The 23,558-nt window shown below is 41.9% G+C and overlaps 2 protein-coding genes across 5 annotated transcripts; both read right to left on the reverse strand.

Moving 5' to 3' along the window:
* Window positions 1-10,192: 10,192 nt before the first annotated feature.
* dynll2a (dynein, light chain, LC8-type 2a) lies at window positions 10,193-15,352 on the reverse strand. Of its 3 annotated transcripts, none has more exons than XM_084148460.1 (3): window positions 15,300-15,352; window positions 10,603-10,736; window positions 10,193-10,411 (listed from the first exon to the last, which is right to left on the reverse strand). In XM_084148460.1, the coding sequence occupies exons 2-3, from the start codon at window positions 10,732-10,734 to the stop codon at window positions 10,274-10,276; spliced, it is 270 nt and encodes an 89-aa protein (XP_084004586.1). In that variant the 5' UTR covers window positions 10,735-10,736; window positions 15,300-15,352; the 3' UTR covers window positions 10,193-10,273. The 3 variants fall into 3 exon arrangements, with proteins under 3 accessions (XP_084004586.1, XP_084004587.1, XP_084004585.1); XM_084148461.1 differs by lacking the exon at window positions 15,300-15,352 and adding an exon at window positions 11,449-11,544; XM_084148459.1 differs by lacking the exon at window positions 15,300-15,352 and having other exon boundaries at window positions 10,603-10,830.
* Window positions 15,175-22,538, reverse strand: LOC311106137 (serine/arginine-rich splicing factor 1A-like). 2 transcript variants are annotated; one of them, XM_084148457.1, is made up of 5 exons: window positions 22,106-22,538; window positions 21,539-21,744; window positions 17,176-17,348; window positions 16,200-16,940; window positions 15,175-15,653 (listed from the first exon to the last, which is right to left on the reverse strand). In XM_084148457.1, exons 1-4 carry the CDS (start codon window positions 22,294-22,296, stop codon window positions 16,737-16,739), a joined length of 774 nt encoding a protein of 257 aa, XP_084004583.1. In that variant the 5' UTR covers window positions 22,297-22,538; the 3' UTR covers window positions 15,175-15,653; window positions 16,200-16,736. The 2 variants fall into 2 exon arrangements, with proteins under 2 accessions (XP_084004583.1, XP_084004584.1); XM_084148458.1 differs by lacking the exon at window positions 16,200-16,940 and having other exon boundaries at window positions 22,106-22,533.
* Window positions 22,539-23,558: the final 1,020 nt, after the last annotated feature.

A 23,558-nucleotide genomic window follows, 5' to 3' on the forward strand; every position in this document is an offset into this window, starting at 1 on the left:
TACTGGCAAATCCTTTTTAATCCTTGTCATATGAAGAGAAATAATAAAGAGAAATTATAGATAAAACATATCGGTGCTCATCGGCTATTGGACATAAACATTACACAACAAGTTGGAAATCGCAAATTCAACAATGAGTGGTTTGGAAGGAATCAGTGGCTAACTTCAAGCATGGCAAAGCAATCACTAGCCTGCTATTCAGTGGAGTGGCTGTATGGTCCCAAGTCTGGGATTAAGGGTCTCTTATCCATGCTTAAAATGATAAACATTCAACATTGGCCATGCTGTCAATGAAGCATGATTTGTGCCGCGCTCAAAACAACTGTTAACTCAGAACTGCAAAACCTGGCTTCAGTGAGTTCGAGACAACTGGGAACTCGGGACAAAACTAGCTCCGACTGAGAAAATATGTTTTGAACGGTCATCCAACTTGGAATTGTAAATCCGGAACTCGGGCCTCTTTCTAGAGCTATGACCTGAAGATCACTGACGTCATCATGATTAGACCTTGTTTTTTCCCCGAGTTCCCAGTTGTCTTGAAAGCACCATAAATCCAGAGAATGACAGACTTTGATGACAAAGTTTGATGACAAAATTTTCCAAAGAAGGACCGCCGCGCCACCTTCCTGTTCAGGTGAGCGCAGCACAACATGGTGAGTCCAAAAATGTACTGTATGCTGCTGCATAAATGATGTAATATGTATACTGTAGCTAAGAAAGTAATAGTAAGTGTATTTTGTGTAGTAAACTGTTAGTAGCCCATGTGCCTACCCTAATAATTTGGTCTATTTTCCCATCTTAATTTCGCCTACTGTTCTGAATTGGTGGTGCACATGTCGAAAGATAATCAGCCTCTGTGTCTGTGGATCCTTTCCCCTTAATGTATTTTTCATGTTAGCCAGGCCCATCTTTTCAAAGAACCCTTACGATTGCAGTCAGAGTGCAGTACACTGCGGTTAGAGCGCAATATAACGGCACTATGCAGCAAATACTGCATCCAAAATACTTTTTTTTTTTTACTGCAGTAATTTTGCAGTGTAACTGCAGTTATTTTTGTAAATGTTATTTCACCTTTATTTAACCAGGTAAGCCAGTTGAGAACAAGTTCTCATTTACAACTGCGACCTGGCCAAGATAAAGCAAAGCAGTGCGATAAAAACACAGAGTTACATATGGGGTAAACAAAACATAAAGTCAAAAATACAACAGAAAATATATATACAGTGTGTGCAAATGTAGTAAATTATGTAGGTAAGGCAATAAATAGGCCATAGTGCAAAATAGTTAAAATTTCGTATTAACATTTACATTTACATTATTTAGCAGACGCTCTTATCCAGAGCGACTTACAGTTAGCGCATACATTATTTTATCGAACCCACAACCCTGGCGTTGCAAACGCCATGCTCTACCAACTGAGCTACATCCCCTGCCGGCCATTCCCTCCCCTACCCTGGACGACGCTGGGCCAATTGTGCGATGCAAAACATGCAAAACACTGGAATGATAGATGTGCAAAAGATGGTGTGCAAATAGAGATACTGGGGTGCAAATTAGCAAAATAAATAACAATATGGGGATGAGGTAGTTGGGTGGGCTAATTTCAGAATGGCTGTGTGCAGGTGCAGTGATCGGTAAGCTGCTCTGACAACTGATGCTTAAAGTTAGTGAGGGAGATAAGAGTCTCCAGCTTCAGAGATTTTTGCAGTTCGGTCCAGTCATTGGCAGCAGAGAACTGGAAGGAATGGCGGCCAAAGGAGGTGTTGGCTTTGGGGAGGACCAGTGAGATATACCTGCTGGAGCCCAGACTACGGGTGGGTGTTGCTATGGTGACCAGTGAGCTAAGATAAGACGGGGATTTGCCTAGCAGTGATTTATAGATGACCTGGAGCCAGTGGGTTTGGTGACGAATATGTAGTGAGGGCCAGCCAACAAGAGCATACAGGTCACAATGGTGGGTAGTATATGGGGCTTTAGTGACAAAACGGATGGCACTGTGATAGACTACATCCAATTTGCTGAGTACAGTGTTGGAGGCTATTTTTTAAATGACATCGCCGAAGTCAAGGATCGGTAGGATAGTCAGTTTAACGAGGGCATGTTTGGCCGCATGAGTGAAGGAGGCTTTGTTGCGAAATAGGAAGCCGATTCTAGATCTAACTTTTGATTGGAGATGTTTAATGTGAGTCTGGAAGGAGAGTTTACAGTCTAACCAGACACCTAGGTATTTGTAGTTGTCCACATACTCTAGGTCAGACCCGCCGAGAGTAGTGATTATAGTCGGGTGGGCGGGTGCAAGCAGCGTTCGGTTGAAGAGCATGCATTTAGTTTTACTAGTGTTTAAGAGCAGTTGGAGGCTACGGAGGGAGTGTTGTATGGCATTGAAGCTCGTTTGGAGGTTTGTTAACACAGTGTCCAATGAAGGTCCAGGTGTATACAAAATGGTGTCGTCCGCATAGAGGTGGATCCGAGCATCACCGGCAGCAAGAGCGACATCATTGATATACACAGAGAATAGAGTCGGCCCGAGAATTGAACCCTCTGGCATCCCCGTAGCGACTGCCAGAGGTCCAGACAACAGGCCCTCCGATTTGACACATTGAACTCTATCTGAGAAGTAGTTGGTGAACCAGGCGAGGCAGTCATTTGAGAAACCAAGGCTATTTAGTCTGCCAATAAGAATGCGGTGGTTAACAGAGTCGAAAGCCTTGGCCAGGTCGATGAAGACGGCTGCGCAATACTGTCTTTTATCGATTGCGGTTATAATATCGTTTAGGACCTTGAGCGTGGCTTGAGTTAGTGCGTCCAAAATACCACAGTCGACTGCAGTTACAGCACTTTCAAAACGGCAAAAAATAATAATAATCTGTAGTTGAGTAAAATAAGTAGTTTTGGTCTAGTCACAAGATATTCAAGAAAATTGCGGTAAACAGCGCCACACTCAGGCAGAAAACTGAATGTTCTATTCTCAGCCAGGCCCATCTTTTAAAAGAAAACAATTTAATTCGATCTCTATTTGAAAAAAAATAAGCAGTTTTGTTGTGAGCACAAGAAAATCCTAACAATGACGTCAGACAGTCAGGCAGAAAAATCAGAATGTTCTATCATAAAGTGAGAACAATTACTTTCCCTGGCTGTTATATGGCTGCTTCTTAGAAATAATCACGACAGGTGTGATGGAAACAGGTAAATTCCGGTAGAATTTTATAAATGCCGACAGATAACTAGTTTGTTCGACATGGTGGGATCTTTTTGTGCCGGTAAAATTAATAATGCGAGAAATGGCAGTGGAAACGCCTTTTTGCGCAAATATTGATACAATAACCATCATATCGAAGTAAATTTGGAGTCACGCGATGATCTGGTGTGTGGTCCTCCCACTACTACTCCGGAAACCATGCAGTTTAGGTCTATTAGGCTACAGATGAAATAATGTATGATGAACTTCACAGGGTGGTGAAAGTGCACGGTGACCTTGATGCTACTTTCCAATAATTATTTCATGTCTTATTATTATGGTGACATGATGATCGATGGTAGACTGCCGTTTGATTAAAAAATAAATAATCTCGCTCTTATCCATAATCTCATCATGTAGACTGTCCTACCCGCACAGCATATGCCTTCCTAATATTGACGGATGGCCTTTGGGTGATGGACACTTGTTGATACACAGCGGAAACTGTTGAGCGTGAAAAACCCAGCAGCGTCGTAGTTCTTGACACAACCCGGTGCGCCTGGCACCTACTACCATACCCCATTCAAATGCACTTAAATATTTTGTCTTGCCCATTCACCCTCCGAATACACATTACACAATCCATGTCTCAAGGCTTAAAATCCTTCTTCAACCTGTTTCTTCCCCTTCATCTACACTGATTGCAGTTGATTTAACAAGTGACATCAATAAGGGATCATAGCTTTCACCTGGATTCACCTGGTCTGTCACAAGAGGTACACATCCTCCTATACTGTAGACAAACCACTGACAAAGTCACTGTTACTCACTGTTCAGAATACTCAACACTCACACATTCTCTCAAAGGGAACTTATGCTTTCACTCTTAGGCCCTCATTCTTTTCTGAGGCCTCCAGATGACCCTAATCAGTGAGCTCAAATCTCTCCACTAAAAATCCCTATAGTCACTGGAAACAGTGCACAATAACTCTGCTGAGTTAACTGATTCTTCCCAACCTTTTAACATCCTCATGTCACTGAAAGGGCCAGATGGGAGGAAGAACATCAACATCCTCTGAGATAGTAAATGTGTTCCTCCAGGACTGGCCTAACATCAGAGGCATACTCTGTGTGTTTTTAGCTGATAGGAGTGAAACCCAGTGAGGTCGCCTGCTGCAATAGCCCATCCACGACAAGGACCGATGAGTTGTGAGTTCCAAGATGCCGTTCTGCACACCACTGTTGAACTGCGCCGTTACAGTGCCTTCGGAAAGTGTTCAGACCCCTTGTCTTTTTCCACATTTTGTTTTTACGTTACAGCCTTATTCTAAAATTGATTATAGTTTTTCCCCCGCATCAATCTACACACAATACCCCATAATGACAAAGCAAAAACAGGTTGTTAGACATTTTTGCAAATGTATTACAAATATAAAACGGAAATATCACATAAGTATTCAGACCCTTTACTCAGTACTTTGTTGAGCACCTTTGGCAGCGATTACAGCATCAAGTCTTCTTGGGTATGACGCTACAAGCTTGGCACACCTGTATTTGGGGAGTTTCTCCCATTCTTCTCTGCAGTTCCTCTCAAGCTCTGTCAGGTTGGATGGGGAGCGTTGCTGCACAGCTATTTTCAGGTCTCTCCAGAGATGTTCGATCGGGTTCATGTCCGGGTCACTCAAGGACATTCAAAGACTTGTCCCGAAGCCACTCCTGCGTTGTCTCGGCTGTGTGCTTAGGGTCGTTGTCCTGTTGGAAGGTGAACCTCCGCCCCAGTCTGAGGTCCTGATCTCTCTGTACTTTGCTCTGTTCATCTTTGCCTCGATTCTGACTAGTCTCCCAGTCCCTGCCGTTGAAAAACATCCCCACAGCATGATGCAGTCTGAGGTCCTGAGCAGGTTTTCATCAAGGATCTCTCTGTACTCTTCTCTGTTTATCTTTGCCTCGATCCTGACTAATTTGCAAAAATGTCTAAAAACCTGTTTTCGCTTTGTCATTATGGGGCATTGCGTGTAGATTGCTGAGGAATTGTTTTTATTTCATCCATTTTAGAATAAGGCTGTAACGTAACAAAATGTGGAAAAAGTCAAGGGGTCTGAATTGTATTCTTTTTTTTGTACCCCCTTTTCTCCCCAATTTCGTGATATCCAATTGGTAGTTACAGTCTTGTCCCATCGCTGTAACTCCCGTACGGACTCGGGAGAGGCGAAGGTCGAGAGCCATGCGTCCTCCGAAACGCGACCCTGCCAAGCCGCACTGCTTCTTGACACACTGCTCGCTTAAGCCAGCCGCACCAATGTGTTGGAGGAAACACCGTACAACTGGCGACTGACGTCAGCTTGCATGCTCCCGGCTCACCACAAAGAGTCGCTAGAGCGCAATGGGACAAGGACATCCCGGCCAGCCAAACCATCCCCTAACCCGGAAGACGCTGGGCCAATTGTGTGCCGCCTCATGGGTCTCCCGGTCGCGGACGGCTGCGGCCCAGCCCGGGATCGAACTGAGTCTGTAGTGACGCCTCTAGCACTGCGATGCAGTGCCTTAGACCGCTGCGCCACTCGGGAGGCCGTTTTGCCCATTCTAACATTGAATCGAACAGTAACTGAATGACTCGATGCCTGTCTGCCTGCTTTACATAGCAAGCCACGGCCACATGACTCACTGTCTGTAGAAGCAAACCATTTTCGTGAACGGGGTGGTGTAAATAAACGGGCCACTGAGTGTATATGACCATTGTAACACAACACTACAAATTAATGATTATATAACATATTGGTGTGTGCATGTAAGAAGGCAAAAAGGAACACACAGTCACACACGTTGATGATGAGTCAGTGCCCAGGGACATTGAGTTGGCAACGTACAGTGGGGTAAGAGCGGTCATCAGAAGGGAGCATGGCGTCCGGTACGTAACACGCAGCCTGGGACCAAGGACATTAGCATGTATATAGCTTTAACAGCCTTTCCAATTATATAATCTGTATGAGAACAATTTCACGTATATCTTACCCATATCACATGGCATCAAATAAAATTGTATTTGTCACATGCTTCGTAGACAACAGGTGTAGACTTACAGTGAAATGTTTACTTACGAGCCATTCCCAACAATGCAGATAGAAAAATAGAAAAAACTATAACACAAGGAATACATACACAATGAGTAACGATAACTTGGCTATATACTGTACATGGAGTACCAGTACCGAGTCGATGTATGAGGTAGTTGAGATATATATGTACATATAGGTAGGGGTAAAGTGACTAGGCAACAGGATAGATATTGCAAATGGCAATATGATATGGTAGTTTTACAAAAATTGGATGAATAACTAGCTCTATCGCCTGTCTGCTTTTCAGGACTGTTCCTTGAATATTTACAATGTATTAATCTGAATGAGTTTCTATAATCAGCAAAACACACCTACACACACTACTTTACAAAGTGACTGTCCAACAGTTCATTGCTGAATGACAGAACAATATAAAGCAGGGTTTCCCAAACTCGGTCTTGGGGTCCCCCCTGGGTGTGCGTTTTGTTTTTTGCCCTAGCACTACACAGCTGATTCAAATAGTCAAAGCTTGATAATGAGTTGGTTATTTGAATCAGCTGTGAAGTGCTAGGGCAAAAACCAAAACGTGCACCCAGGAGGGTGGGGGCCACAGGACCGAGTTTGGGAAACCCTGATCTAAAGTACAAAGCAGTCCAAAACTGTACAGCCACAGGCTATTGAGTCTGGTGCGACCCACTGCAATGTACTGTATCTCATCCATCGTCTAGCTCTTTTGTTATTCAAGCCTTGGATAGATTAACAGTGGAAGTAGAGATCCTTACTGAACGCTTCCCTCACCTGTCTGTCAGGTAACGGACCACACATTGAGGTGCAGTGTACAGTATGTGCTGCTGGAGACAAGAATAGTTACCATGCTGAGAAACAAAAGGCACATCATTTTTATAATAACCACATGCATGTCTATAATTCTACTATAAAAATAGAGAACATTGATTCAGTCAGTGAACGTTTCCCTGCGAAGCCTAGGGTAGTATTTGTGGTCAGATCACATCCACTGGTCACGGTCTGTCCCCGCTAATAATTTATCAGTCACTTGTCCTTCACTTTGTCTTCTACCTATGTAGTCTTGCCTCCAATTGACCTCTGTGCAGAACTAGTGTCTTCTGAACTAGGAAGGGTAACATATACTGCCAATTGGTTGCAAAATCATGACTAAGATTAACGTAACTAGGCCCTATTATCAATATTTTCACCTAATCAATATTACTGCTCAGTTACGGAAATAAACTACACTTAGGTTATTGGGGTTTGACACGTAGAGTTTACGCACTTGACTACTGAAAAGATCCAGAGAAGAACATATACAGTTGAAGTCGGAAGTTTACATACACTTAGGTTGGAGTCATTAAAACTCGTTTTTCAACCACTCCACACATTTTTGGCAAGTCAGTTAGGACATCTACTTTGTGCATGACACAAGTAAATTTTTCCAACAATTGTTTACAGACAGATTATTTCACTGTATCACAATTCCAGTGGGTCAGAAGTTTACATGCACTAAGTTGACTGTGCCTTTACAAACAATAGTAAGCAAGTATAAACACCATGGGACCACGCAGCCGTCATACCGCTCAGGAAGGAGACACTTTCTGTCTCCTAGAGATGAACATACTTTGGTGCGAAAAGTGCAAATCAATCCCAGAACAACAGCAAAGGACCTTGTGAAGATGCTGGAGGAAACGGGTGCAAAAGTATCTATATCCACAGTAAAACGAGTCCTATTTTGACATAACCTGAAAGGCCGCAATGCAAGGAAGAAGCCACTGCTCCAAAACCACCATAAAAAAGCCAGACTACAGTTTGCAACTGCACATGGGGACAAAGATCGTACTTTTTGGAGAAATGTCCTCTAGTCTGATTAAACAAAAATATAACTGTTTGGCCATAATGACCATCGTTATGTTTGGAGGAAAAAGGGGAACGCTTGCAAGCCGGAGAACACCATCCCAACAGTGAAGCACAGGGGTGGCAGCTTCATGCTGTGGGGGTGCTTTGCTGCAGGAGGGACTGGTGCACTTCACAAAATAGATGGCATCATGAGGAAGGAAAATTGTGGATATATTGAAGCAACATCAAGACATCAGTCAGGAAGTTAAAGCTTGGTCGCAAATGGGTCTTCCAAATGGACAATGACCCCAAGCATACTTCCAAAGTTGTGGCAAAATGGCTTAAGGACAACAAAGTCAAGGTATTGGAGTGGCCATCACAAAGCCCTGACCTCAATCCTATAGAAAATGTGTGGGCAGAACTGAAAAAGCGTGTGCAAGCAAGGAGGCCTACAAACCTGACTCAGTTACACCAACTCTGTCAGGAGGAATGGGCCAAAATTCACCCAACTTATTGTGGGAAGCTTGTGGAAGGCTACCTGACACGTTTGACCCAAGGTAAACAATTGAAAGGCAATGCTACCAAATACTAATTGAGTGTATGTACATTTCTGACCCACTGGGAATGTGATGAAAATAAAAGCTGAAATAAATCACTGAAAATTGTGAAAAACTGAGTTTAAATGTATTTGGCTAAGGTGTATGTAAACATCCGACTTCAACTGTATAATTTGCCAGCCAACATCAGTCCTGATCTGTCTCTACATTGTTCCTGTCTGGGGGTGTAGGAACATTACTGAAATAGTAATGGCCAATAGCCCAAAGAATGTGGTGGGCTCAACCCCCTGTAACCATCCATGGTTTTGAAGCAATGGCTACACATTCTACTGCATCGTCAAAGACATTGTTAAATTATCACAAAACTATTGAAAGTGAACAGAACACAATGAAAACAAGTTTAATCATTGACATGATTATGCATTTTATTGACTAAATTAAGTTTCCAACTTTACTGGGCACCGTTAACCCTTTAAAGGGATACTTGGGGATTGTGGCAATGAGGCCCTCGATCTACTTCCTCAGTCAGATGAAGTTGTAGATGTCATGTGTTAACGCAATGACTGCAAGCCTGTATCTACTAGCAACTTCCATTGATTGCACCACCGCTAGTTAGCGTTGGCTCGCCAAACATAAAAATGGTATCCACAAGTTCATCTGACTGAGGAAGTAGATAAAGGGCCTCATTGCCAAAATATCCCTTTAGTGAAGTGCGATTGTACTCACAGGCCCATGAACTGAGAACAAGAGGTATGACTGTGCAAATCATATAGCAATTTGCAACAAACAGAATAGAAACAACCAATAACAAAGCAGACACAGTAAACAAATCACTGAAGATGAGAATTAATATTTCCTTAAACTATGAAAGTCTACAAAAGGACCTGAATGCCACCATTGTCCTTTGTTGCACAGCCAGAATAGGTTTAAGTATGGATGGTGTCAACCCTCTGCAAATGGAACCGCCAAGCCTCTAAACAAATCCCCAATCTAAAGACATCCAGATGTTAACATAGGAACTCTTCTAGCTTGGAATACAAATAGCAATAGAAAAATGCCAACACCCTCAGTGTGCCAGATGAGACATTCCACCTCTATGAGATATGATTGTGGGAAATGGGATCGATAACAGCAGTTGCAAACCTGGGAAGACATGTCCAAATACACTGCGCTAGTCTCACTTGTACCTCTGGCAATATACAGCCATTACAAACTGCTGTAGTAGTTCAATGTCTGGAGCAACTAAGCACATTCAAACGGCAGCACAGAAGTCACTGAAAACAAAACAGCTCTGGGGGAAAGCAGATGCACTACTACATTCTCTAGCTTTCCTTTATTATACAATCAAAGGCCACTGTTAAAGCATTTACAACTTAAGTATAACAAAATGTAGAACAGCATTAACAAAAATCTCTTCCAGTTGCATTTTATGGCAACTAGTGAAAAGTAGTATTTTTACTGTAACATATACACATTAAATATGGTACATCTTAGTCCATGCAGTTGCGCACAGCCAGTTGTGTATCATGGTAGGTTTTCATTTTAATATTTGAAGTGTGTGGGAAGTTGTGACATCAGCCACCAGTGCATTACAGTCCAGGTTGTGAGGAGAGGCACTCCAGGCCTAAGAGAACTCAGCCAGACTTGAAGAGGAGGATGGCCACCTGCCCCAAATAGAAGTATATGAAATGCTTTGTCTCATGAGTGACGTAGCTGCCGAAGTTCCTCCCAACAATGCAATGCCATGTAGGGTTATACTTCTTGTCAAATTCCTATAGGGATTAAACAAATTAAAACAGGGCTTTAGTCATCCGTGACTACATGAGGAAGAAAATGACCTCATGGCATGCACATATTGTCCAATTTTAAACAGCTTGGACCATGGAAAACCACTATAATTGGAATACATAGGCCAAAGGCAGCAGGCCTGACTGGGTATGATACTACAGTATGCACATCTCACCTTCTTTATGTAGGCCGCAATGTCCTTTTCTATATTGTACTTCTCCATGGCCTGGGTAGCACAGTCCACTGCATCCTGCTGCATGTCCTCCGACATGTCAGCATTCTTGATTACTGCCTTCCTGTCAGTCATGCCTGCAAACAAGGTCACAACTAATGTTGTCATTATAGATACAAACTGACAAGTCTAGTGAAGTGAAAGCCTGAATTCACAGGTAACCCTTGCAACTATGATTGGCTTGCACTTTGATGTTCACCATTAACAGCGTACGGTCTTGTTTACTGTGAAAATCAAAGGACAAGCCAATTACGTGCCGATATCTGATACAATGTTGCAAACAACGCGGTTATATCAATGTCTCCGAATGTACTGGGCTACTTTGTATTTCGACACCAGTTTACGTTGAGTGACGACGACCCTGTGTAGGTTAGGTACAATACGAATAGGCTACTGAGAAACTCGATACAGGTCGAATTAAATTACAAGGCGAAATCACATGGCGACATTACGTTAATAAAATTAGGAATTTGTCCCCTGAATGATGCACAGTTCTAGTCTAGTGCAAACATCAATATACATTAACTACTCATTTAATTTCTACATAATTCCTTCAGATTATGGATGATTGAACAGGTCCGAGGGAGACCTGATTCGTGCCAATAGCTTGCAGGTGGTAGTGATTGCGCATTAGTTCATAGATTCATCTTTACGATTTAAATAAAAAATATAAAAAGGTAGGCTACCTTGTACGAGAAACTTCGCTTCAATAAAACAACCTGAATCGCCACCATCCATGCTAGTCTAGTGTGCGTGCGTGTAGACTACTAAATAAACATTGTAACTCACCTTTTGTAGCAGATGCTGATACTTTCCCCTTCAAAATCAGGTAATTCACCTTGGTGGATATAAAGCTTTGCTTACTTGCTAGATCGTTCTGCGACAAATTATTTTATAAGCTTTACTCAAAGCAATTGTGGGAAAGTGCCCGGGTAAAATACCTCCCCCGCCCTACACGCTGCCCTACGCCACTTGCCCTGCGATTGGCTGAGCTGCCACCTCTTCTTGTGTTGCGAGCATTTTCTAGCAGCTCCTCTCTGCCAGCATCTTATTTCATCCCATAATGCATCGTTGGTGAGGTAGGTAGAGAAGGACCCCTGGCAAGCTCAGCTGTACGGAGGATTTATGCTCAATGTGTAATCTTATTGATAGCAGCATCAATTAATGTATGAGTGATATTACATTATATAGGCTATGTTAATATCTTATCATAGAAATACAATCCATGTTTCTACTGGACTTTATATTATCTGTGTGAGATGTATACTGAACAAAAATATAAACGCAACATGTAAAGTGTTGGTCCCATGTTTCATGAGCTGAAATAAAACATCCCAGAAATGTTCCATACTCACAAAAAGCTTATTTCTCTCACATTTTGTGCACACATTTGTTTACATCCCTGTCAGTGTGCATTTCTCCTTTGCCAAGATAATCCATCCATCTGACAGATGTGGCATATCAAGAAGTTGGTTAAACAGCATGATCATTACACAGGTGCACCTTGTGCTGGGGTCAATAAAAGGCCACTCTAAAATGTGCAGTTTTGTCACACAAGACAATGCCACAGACGTCTCAAGTTTTGAAGGAGCGTACAATTGGCATGCTGACTGCAGGAATGTCCACCAGAGCTGTTGCCAGATAATTGAATGTTAAGTTCTCTATCATAAGCCGCCGCCAATGTCGTTTTAGAGAATTTGGCAGTGCTTCAAATCGGCCTCACACCCGCAGACCACGTGTATTGCGTTGTGTGGACGAGCGGTTTGCTGTTGTCAACGTTGTGAACAAAGTGCCACATGGTGGCGGTAGGGTTATGGTATGGGCAGGCATAAGCTACAGACAACAAACACAATTGCATTTTATTGATGGCAATTTGAATGCACAGCGATACCGTGACGAAATCCAGAGGTCCATTGTCGTGCCATTCATCCGCAGCCAATGCACAGCCCCATGTTGCAAGGACCTGTACACAATTTCTGGAAGCTGACAATGTCCCTGTTCTTCCATGGCCTGCCTACTCACCAGACATTTCACCCGTTGAGCATGTTTGGGATGCTCTGGGTTGACGTGTATGACAATGTTCCAGTTCCCGCCAAGATCCAGCAACTTCGCCATTGAAGAGGAGTGGGACAACATTCCGCAGGCCACAATCAACAGCCTGATCAACTCTATGCAAAGGAGACTGACTTGTTTTCTGATCCACGCCCATACCTTTTTTAAAGGTATCTGTGACCATCAGATGCATATCTGTATTCCCAGTCATGTGAAATCCATAGATTAGGGCCTAATGAATTTATTTCAATTGACTGATTTCCTTATATGAACTGTAACTCAGTAAAATCTTTGATATTTTTGCATGTTGCGTTTATTTTTGTTCAGTATACAAGCACGTCTGCTTGAAATGACATTTTCTGGAATATTTTACATTTCCTCACTACTGCATACAACTCATAAACAGGCGGTGTTATCACTTATTGCTGAGTTGATATTCAGTTATTTCATACAACCCATGGGGCCATTTTCCTGATTAAACCTAGTCCTGGTCTAAAAGGTATAGTCAATTAATAATCTCCATTGAAATATACTGAAAAAAAATATAAACGCAACATGGAACAATTAAGATTTTATTGAATTACAGTTCATAATTAAATCAGTCAATTTAAATGAATTCATTAGGCCCTAATCTATGGATTTGACATGACTGGGAATACAGATATGCATCTGTTGGTCACAGATACCTGCTACCTATAAGTTGCGTCAATTCAAATCTGGTATTGGGAACAAAAGAGGTCAATACACGTCTTCTAAAATAGCCTAGTATTTTAATTAATGCAAACCACTTCAATGGTAAATATGATGTTCGTATATACGGGTCCACTGAAATACCACGCAGGGCACTCAGAGAACTGATCCATTGTTCTAAGTTCTTCTTCAAATACTCTGACAGAGATAGTTCCCGCTCCCTGCTGGCCAATCAGAGTAGAGACTGAGCGTGGTTTAGACTTACTCAGCCAATCGTTGGCGCACAGGCTGGTCCCAGCCCCTTGGCGCTTCACTGTTGCACACTGTTGCCAGGCATAAGTTGTTATCATCACAACTTGTAGTCAGCACCTTTTTGCAGTACACGTCCTTGAGCGCGGTTTAACAAAGAGGCAGTGTGTATGTGTCTGTGAGAAATACAAGTCTGTCTCACCCTACTCCCTAACATTCCTCACATGAAACACAGCTTATGTTAAACAATTTATATCAGTACAGTACAAACCTATTATGTTTAATCATTAATGCATTCTTTCTAAGCTAGGCATCACATCCAGTTATAAGAAAATAGATCCCCACATACCTTAAAAGGTAGGGCTGTGGATCAGAAAACCAGTCAGTATCTGGTGTGACCACCATTTGCCTCATGCAGCGCGACATCTCCTTCGCATAGAATTTATCAGGTTGTTGATTGTGGCCTGTGGAATGTTCTCCCACCCCTCTTCAGAGGCTGTGCGAAGTTGCTGGATATTGGCGGGAACTCGAACACGCTCTCCTACGCGTCGATCCAGAGCACGCCAAATATGCTCAATGGGTGACATGTCTGGTGAGTAGGCAGGCCATGGGAGAACTGGGACATTTTTAACTTCCAGGAATTGTGTACAGATCCTGGCGACATGGGGCTGTGCATTATAATGCTGAAACATAAAGTGATTGCGGCAGATGAATGGCACAACAATGGGCCTCAGGATCTAGTCACGGCATCTCTGTGCATTCAAATTGCCATCGATAAAATGCAATTGTGTTCATTGTGCATAGCTTATGCATGCCCATATTATAACCCCACCGCCACCATGGGGCACTCTGTTCACAACGTTGACATCAGCAAACTGCTCTCCCACACGACGCCATACACGAGGCCGTCCAAATTCTCTAAAACAATGTTTTGGTAGAGAAATGAACAGTACATTCTCTGGCAACAGCTCTGGTGGACATTCCTGCAGTCAGCATGCCAATTGCACGCTCCCTCAAAACTTGAGACATCTGTGGCATTGTGTTGTGTGACAAAACTGCACATTTTAGAGTGGCCTTTTATTGTCCCCAGCACAAGATGCTGTGTAATGATCATGCTGTTTAATCAGCTTCTTTATATGCCACACCTGTCAGATGGATGGGGGGTTATCATTTATCTTGCCAAATGAAAAATGCTAACAGGGATGTAAACAAATGTGTGCACAACATTTAAGAGAAATAGGCTTTTTGTGCATATGTACAATTTCTGGAATATTTATTTCAGCTCATGAAACACGGGACCTACACTTGTTGCGTTTGTTTGTAACTTTAGTAGAGGACTAAGATGAATCTATGTCCGTGAAACCGCCCCATGGTGTATAATGTAATACATTAGAGTAGATGGTCTACTGGGTTGTTCTTCAATTAGGCCTACAAATAAGCATTTATCTTCTCTTATTACATCATAGGGCCATGAAGTTAATATTTTACCTTAATTCAAAAGAAAAACAAACTAAAAACCAGGTATGTCTTTTCAGGACTTTATTGAAAATGCTAAACTAAAAGAGTAAAGTCAATTTAAGTAAGAAAAACAGACTGTAACTATACTTAATATAATCCCCAACCATCCCAAATTTGAATCCCTTATTTACCAGACTCCTACGACTCCTTGCATCCTTTGATCCAACTTCCTGGTCCTCAGTTTCATTTTCTTACTCCAAAAAACGTAAATAATCCTTATCCTTTGACTCTGCGCAAATTTACCGCTCAAAAATTGAAATAAACTGGGCCATTCAAAAAGTTGCATCTAGGATTCCTTAATTAGTTCAATTGATTTGAATCCTGGAAAATGGATCCCGCTCCAAGCATCCATTCTTGCCTATCCCTTCCCTAAATGCTCCTCTGATCCGGCTCCAAGCATCCATCCTTGCCTATCCCTTCCCTAAATGCTCCTCTGATCCGGCTCCAAGGATTGGGATCCACTGAGCCACTCCTCCAATCAAAACCTTGAAATACCAGGAGAAAAAAAAACCAGAGGGAAACCATTAGAATCATGTCTGATTTGGGCCAAGCCCACGTCTTATTTTGTGCACTCATGACATGTCACTACTAAAGATCAATTTGAAAATGTCAGCGAGCACCCAAACCATCAAATTCAGAGTTTAGAAAATGTCTAATATTTCTCAACGTTTGAGCTGAAACAAGCCCAGAGCCCCTGTCTAATATTAAAACAGCATCTATAAAAAAAATATATAAAATGGTTCTTATGTAGGATTAAAGTAAAAAGGTACACCTAAGAAGGACCTTTGTCCTGGCACAAAACCAAAGACATGCACTGTGTTTATCAGTGCTAGAAAGGTTGCCAAATAGATAGGGCAGGTGTGTATATATATATATATATACACACACACATACACACACAATTTTCGATATCTCATATATATATATATATATATATATATATATAAAAAATTGTGCTACATTCAAGAGAATCATGCATCCTGTAGCAACCATTTTATCAATAGATGCAAATAATCAATACTAAAGCATACCATTGCCTCGACCTGACTCCTCCTAAGATGTCCTATCCTGATCCTGATCAAACAAATGAAAATGTGCTCCACAACTTTTATTCCAAATCACTCTTTAATCCTTATCTTCAGATGTCTAAAGGAAGACACAAGGGTAAAATACAGTTTAGCAATGAGACTCCCGCCATCCCATGAAAAAGTACATACATTTTCCAACACTTACAAAAACATTGAACTCGTTAAAAGATCAACATTTTTGAAGTTCAGAGCAATAGGGTTTCAAATGTTGCAAAAATGGAGGAGGAAAGACAACAGGTAAATTAAAATGAATTGAGAAAGGGGATCAAAACAAAAACACAAAAGTCGGGTCGGTCAGGGGAGGGAGGAAAGGTGACAGGACGGGATACACCTACATACCAAGACCTTCCACTAGGACATCAGGAGATGGAATGCAACACATTCTAATCTATAGTTGACATCTGAAAAACTCAAAAAGGGGTAAAAACAAGTGGAGGGGGAAATGTTTACAGGGGATCCACCAAAAGGGCAACACAGAGTTTAGGAACGGGAGCGAGAGCGGCTATGGCGAGGAGAGTAGCGAGGAGATCCTCTGCCACCACGGGCACCACCACCGCGAGAGTTGCTGCGGCTGCGACTGGCTGCGCTGCGGCTCCTGCTTCGACTGCGGCTCCTGGAACGGGATCTTCCATAGCTCGGGCTGCGGGGACCATCTACTTTCACGCGAACGTAAGCGGTCTCTCCCTGGTAGACACACAAAAAGAACTAGACGTTGAAACTAAAAGCATTTCCACCTCAAACGGTTCCTTCCATTGCATCAAAACAAGCCTTCAGTTCTTGAAAGGCTGCACAAGTAGTCACTGAAAATGGGGAGAGGTTGAGGGGAAAGATTCAATAGTATTAGTAGTCACTTTACTTACCTTTAATGAAAATATCATCCTATCCTTATAATCAAATCCAATTAAACCTAAAGGCATACCTCGTGTGATCGGAATTTGGTGTTATCCAGCTTTCGAACGGCGTAGGTCATGTCTTCTTTACGCACAAACTCCACAACCCCAGTTCCATCTCTGAAAACATCAGCATAACATACATCCCCAGCCTCACGCATGTGATCCTTCAGGTCCTGCCAGCTGCCACTCTGGGGAAGCCCTTTGGAGAGAAGAGCAAATAAATGAGTTGTTTTACTCAGTGATTACTTTCAACACTTTACTCAATGGTACAAACTTGCTCAATAGATCTGTGGCATAGCAGTATAATTCAGATTCTGCACAGAGACTAACTAAACCAGGCTGGTTCTACCCCACCAGAAACAATGAACTAATGTGGAAGACATGGATATGAAATAACCATCAATATTTAGCGGTCCAAAAAAAGACCAGCGCTTCTGTCTGGTGAAAAGGGAACTATCCAATCAGACGGTAGCCTCTACAGAGTACCCAAAAATCTGATGTTCCAGTTTTCAGGGGAAATGGAAAGAGCACCTATGACACGACTTGCGCTTTTGGAACGTTAACAAGGCGGCCCTCCATCTTAACCACATTTACTGGATTGGTTGAACAGTGCAGAAGAGAACCTCCCCCGACAGTTTATTTTCCTTCTCATCAAGACCTGAGGTGCGTTCAGTTTGCTTCAACGTTTGCTACATTCTTGAACAGATTTTGCGTTACGTTTGCTGGGTATGGCGAGTATTTAAAGGGCAGTGGCCATGTTGACAGCGTTCCAACACCTCCCAGTTTTTCAACTGGCCGTTCAGTACAGCACCGTTTCCGTTAAATGTATTGTTCCAGAATGTAAAAACGTACTGAACACAGCCAAGTATACAGGGGACCTAGTTTCATGCGTTTATTTTTTTACGCCTGCTACGTTAAGTTAATCAGACGGTAACACAGGTAGTCTGTTTGTTAGTGAAATAGAGAAGACCACCAGCACAGTGTCATTGAAATATTAAAGACTGGTAAGTTACCGTTTGCACAGTGCGGTAGGTCAACCTGGTGGCGTGCAGTGCAACCAATGATGTATATAAACCCAACCCACATTACACTAGGGTGTTAAGTGATGCAATAAACAATAGACACTATTACATTTACATTTTAGTCATTTAGCAGACGCTCTTATCCAGAGTGAGTGCATACATTTTCATACTGGTCCCCCGTGGGAATCGAACCCACAACCCTGGCGCTGCAAGCGCCATGCTCTACCAACTGAGCTACACGGGACTACTATGCAAGAATTCTACAAAAAACTGCAATAATCAAATACATCTTCACTAAATGTCAACAATGTGCTTGTCAAGATATATAAATAACTTTGAAACATGAATCTGGAAGTTCTTAACCATGTCTAAAAATCACAATACTGTAAGTTATGATATTTAAGTGATATGAGCCCAAATGTAAAGTCTGAAATTTAAGGTAAAACATTTTTCCTTCCCCTTCTGTTGTTCCAGAATGGTCTCAGACCAGACGTAACATAGTAAATGTATATCCGGGACACTCAAATTAGTATGATATGTTACGTTTGGTATGGTTACATAAGATGGAAGGTTCTTAAGGCATAACCGAAAGGAGCGTGCTTAGTCGTGGTGGATGGGTGGGCGTATAACGCAAACATCTAGCAACCCAAAGGTTGCGTGTTTGAATCTCATCACGAACAACTTTAACATTTTAGAAAATTAGCAACTACTTACTACTTTTTAGCTACTTTGCAAATATACTGAACAAAAATATAAACACAACATGTAGTGTTGGTCCCAAGTTTCATGAGCTGAAATAAAGGTTCCCAGAAATGTTCAATATGCACAAAAAGCTTATTTCGCTGAAATTTGTTTACATCCCTGTTAGTGACCATTTCTTCTTTGAAAAAGATAATCCATCCACCTAACAGGTGTGGCATATCAAGAAGCTGATTAAACAGCATGATCATTACACAGGTGCACCTTGTGCTGGGGACAAAAGGCCACTAAAATGTGCAGTTTTGTCACAACACAATGCCATAGATGTCTCAAGTTTTAAGGGAGCGTGCAATTGGCAATCTGACTACAGGAATGTCCACCAGAGCTGTTGCCAGAGAACGTAATGTTAATTTCTCTACCATAAGCAGCCTCGTTGTAGAGAATTTGGCAGTACGTTTAACCGGCCTCACAACAGCAGACCACCTGTAATCAAGCCAGCCCAGGACCTCCACATCCGGCTTCTTCACCTGCGGGATCGTCTGAGACCTGCCACCTGGACCGCTGATGAAACTGAGTATCTATCTGTAATAAAGCTATTTTGTGGGGAAAAATTCATTCTGAGTGGGTGGGCCTTTGCCCAGACATGTGAAATTAATAGATTAGGGCCTAAAATTAAATGTATTTAAATTGACTTGATTTCCTTATATGAACTGTAACTCAGTAAAATCTTAGAAATTGTTGCATTTATATTTTTGTTCAGTATACTTAGCATGTTAGCTAACCCTTCCCCTAACCCTTTAACCTAACTCCTAACCATAACCATAACCCCTTGAGCTAGCTAACGTTAGCCACCTAGCCAATGTTAGCAACAACATATTGGAATTCGTAAGATATCATACATTTCGCAAATTCTTAACATACTGTACATTTCGCAAATTCGTAAGATATTGTATGAATTGCAATTCGTAAGGTATTGTATGATGTAACATTGTACGAATTGCAAGGTTTTATTATTTTAAGTGTAAACTACCAGAATTCAGTGGCTACAGCCCTGCAATCTATAAAAACATAGCTAAACACCAGTGAATTGGAAATGTGTCCCATCCATCTAGTTGTGCAGGTGGACAACAGGCAGCTCACTGTCTCAGCCTAAGCTAATTATTTGCTGGAAACGGTGCAATTTATCCTCCCATCACTATAGTAACTCATCAACACCAAACATTACAATGTAAACAAACTCAGGTGTTGGCCTACCTTAGAAGTAAGCCATGTTATTAGACTAGTACTGTAGCCTTCTGTGTTACTGTTCAGACTTAGTGAGATGTGTGTATATGTGTTAGGCTGTGGTGGGGATTCTGAGAAGTCTGTGTGTTTGGCTGTGTAAGTGTGTTGGTGCTCTGTGAGTGTGCATGGGCGGCACCTTACTCCATAGTGTAAACATTCTTTATTGCTAAAGCATACAGCACTGTACACTATCTATTCTATTTTATTTATTCTCCTGCACATATGTATATGACCTGTTACCAATGCTGCTATTGCTTGTCATGTTTGCACTGTTACTGCACACGTATGACCATATACGTCACCCTTGCTGCACTGTGTACCATATTAATGCACCGACATACTGATATTTGATTAGAGAGCGCCGCCTAAATTGATGTGCGTGTGTGCATGTGAGGAGGGGGCTCTATTTTTCTGGTCTTAAAGCCCAGACAAAAAACGGTCGAATCTGCTAGTGGGAAGGCTCCACTTCCTGATGTCTTTGAGAAGGTGGCGTTGATTAGGCTATATCTGCAGATATTACGGTAACAGCACATGAAGTGTTATAGGCAGAATTGCGAACTGCAGTATACCAAGCCCATTTAACTATTACTGTGCCTGTTGAAAGAGAGATCCGCTTGACTGCAAAAAACAAAAACAGTTACTTTGGTGTGTATATCTTTAAAAGGTGCAAGAGCAGAAGCTTAATTTTTTTCCCCATTGGAACGTTACAATTAGAGAATTTGCATAATTCATTATTTAGTATTGCTTTATGAAATTGTTACAACCTCCCAGTTCAGCAAAAAACATCAATATATGTTAACAATATGACCTCCTTACTTTAAATGAATGGGCTTAACACCCCGTTTTTATTTTAATCCGCACATATTAGCGTATTAAGTACCTAATTTGCATAAAGTCGTATAAAAAGTTGTTTCTAATATATTAAATTGTTAAACTCAGTTTTGCATAAAGCACTAAGATTTGTTAATATGACGACCCCTACCTTAACCATTGGTTTTAAGTATCTAATTATGTATTCCGTACTGCCTCGTTTGCATAATATTGCGGTTTAATTTAATACATTTAACTTTTATTTGAATCAACTGTTCTACATCAGCCCTGAAAATATAATTACAAAATGACCACCCCATCTTCTTATATTGGCCAAATCGTGTTGAAATTAAGACTCCAGACAGGTGGATTTGGTGACATTATTGATTTGGGATTAACATTGACCAGTTCGCGATCTTTTTCGATCACTTGTAAATGAGATCTCAGCCATGGTAAATCGAAACCTCATAAAATAATGTGTTCCTGAGAAGCTTCTCTTTAACATGGAATACAAAGTATAACACCAGAACCACAGTTTCATTTTGACCCCTAACACCCTAGTTACACGACTCACCTGAGACAATGACCCTGTACTCGGAGCGTCTGGATGGCGGCCCGTATCTGCCTCTAGGGGCGCCACCAACCCCCCCACCACCACCACCACCACCACCACCAAAGCCGCCTCTCCCCCCACCCCTGCCGCTCCGAGGGAATTCAACTCGCAGCCGATAACCGTCGTAGTCATAGCCGTCTCGTCCGTACACGGCATCGTCTGCATCCCTGAAAGAGTGATCATAGAAAATACTAGCTAAACAATCGTCCACACAGTACTCTGCGGTGTGCTTCGTTAGCATAATCTATGTTAGTTAGCCTGCTAAACTCAACGATTTACGATGATAAATCGTGGAGATAAATCGGCTAGCCACAAACAAAGACACCTTCACTCAATGTGTAATTGCAGAAAGGGAAGCAACTAGCTATCAAGCCAATTGACGTTACTGTACATTTTTAAAATGAGAATAGCTAGTTACGTTAGTTACACGTGCAAACAAAGTCGATTCACGACACAATGTCGCATGAGCAGATGGCTAACTAACGTTAGAGCAGTGCACGAGTTGCTAACAAGCTAGCCTTTAGCTACCTGGGATCTTCAAATTCGATAAAGGCAAAGGGAGGTCCTCCTCTCCGATTTTTCAAATCGATGTCTCGAATAGCTCCGTATTTGTAGAACACGTCCTCGACATCTTTGGTGCGAATATCAGGGGGTAGATTTCCGACGTAAATTCGACAATCGTTATTTCCTGCAGGGCCTCGCACGACGCCTCCCGACATAGTAGCTAGCAAGCTAACGTTAGCTAGTTTATTTTAGCGGTAGGTTGAAATAAGAAGCGATTTCGCAAGACGGTATTCAAGTAGATCACTGCCGATTAGAAAACCATATGAGTACAGTACATAAACACTGCCGAAAACAACACGAAATAAGGTATCAATCGCGCTTAAAGTTGTGTACTAGATAGCTACACTTCTCCCCGTGCAGAACCGCGCTTCTTCGCGAGGGCATTCATGAATACCACAAATGTGCTCAGTAGAGAACTCTAGAAATGGCTACGTCCGCCAAACAAAATAGTCCACAGTAGTACAGGACTCATCTGTAAAAGAGACCTGGTTCCCAGTATTCCTCCCTGATAGAATACATGTTAAATAAATAAACACAGGTGTGTGATATTGGTATGATTACGCGAATAATTTCAGGTAAGAAGGTTTTCAGGTGAGCAGATTCTTAGATTATTGCAATTTTAAATCGCCATAATTTATCAGTTGGCCTTATGAGTAGTGTCCAGCAACCTATTATTATAGGTAGGTGGCCTACACCAATAATATTGACTTCACAAGTGAGTATGCATCCAAAGTATAGAGTCAAGTAGCCTTATGCTCCACATTCTCATTCCTTCCCTCACTAATGTTATATACATTTATTTATTGCCTTACCTCCATAACTTGCTACATTTGCACACTGTATATTATATGTATTTCTGTTGTATTTTTGACTTTGTTTTGTTTTACCCCATATGTAACTCTGTGTTGTTGTTTTTATCGCACTGCTTTGCTTTATCTTGGCCAGGTCGCAGTTGTAAATGAGAACTTGTTCTCAACTGGTTTACCTGGTTAAATAAAGGTGAAATAAAAAAATCTAAATAAAAAAACATTGATTATGAATGAAGACCTTCTTGGAGCCTAATATACTGTGTCAACAACCTCTCCCTCAACGTGATCTTTTTCCCCTGACCCATCTGTCTATCTCCTCATTTGAATTCCATGCTGTCACAGTCACTAGCCCATTCAAGCTTAACATCCTTGTCATTTATCGCCCTCCAGGTTCCCTTGGAGAGTTCATCAATGAGCTTGACGCCTTGATAAATTCCTTTGCTGAGGATGGCTCACCCCTCACAGTTCTGGGTGACTTCAACCTCCCTACGTCTACCTTTGACTCATTTCTCTCTGCCTCCTTCTTTCCACTCCTCTCCTCTTTTAACCTCACCCTCTCACCGTCCCCCCCTACTCACAAGGCAGGCAATACGCTTGACCTCATCTTT

This window comes from Coregonus lavaretus (genome assembly GCF_964263955.1).
Source record: "Coregonus lavaretus genome assembly, chromosome: 30".
Taxonomy (NCBI): domain Eukaryota; kingdom Metazoa; phylum Chordata; class Actinopteri; order Salmoniformes; family Salmonidae; genus Coregonus; species Coregonus lavaretus.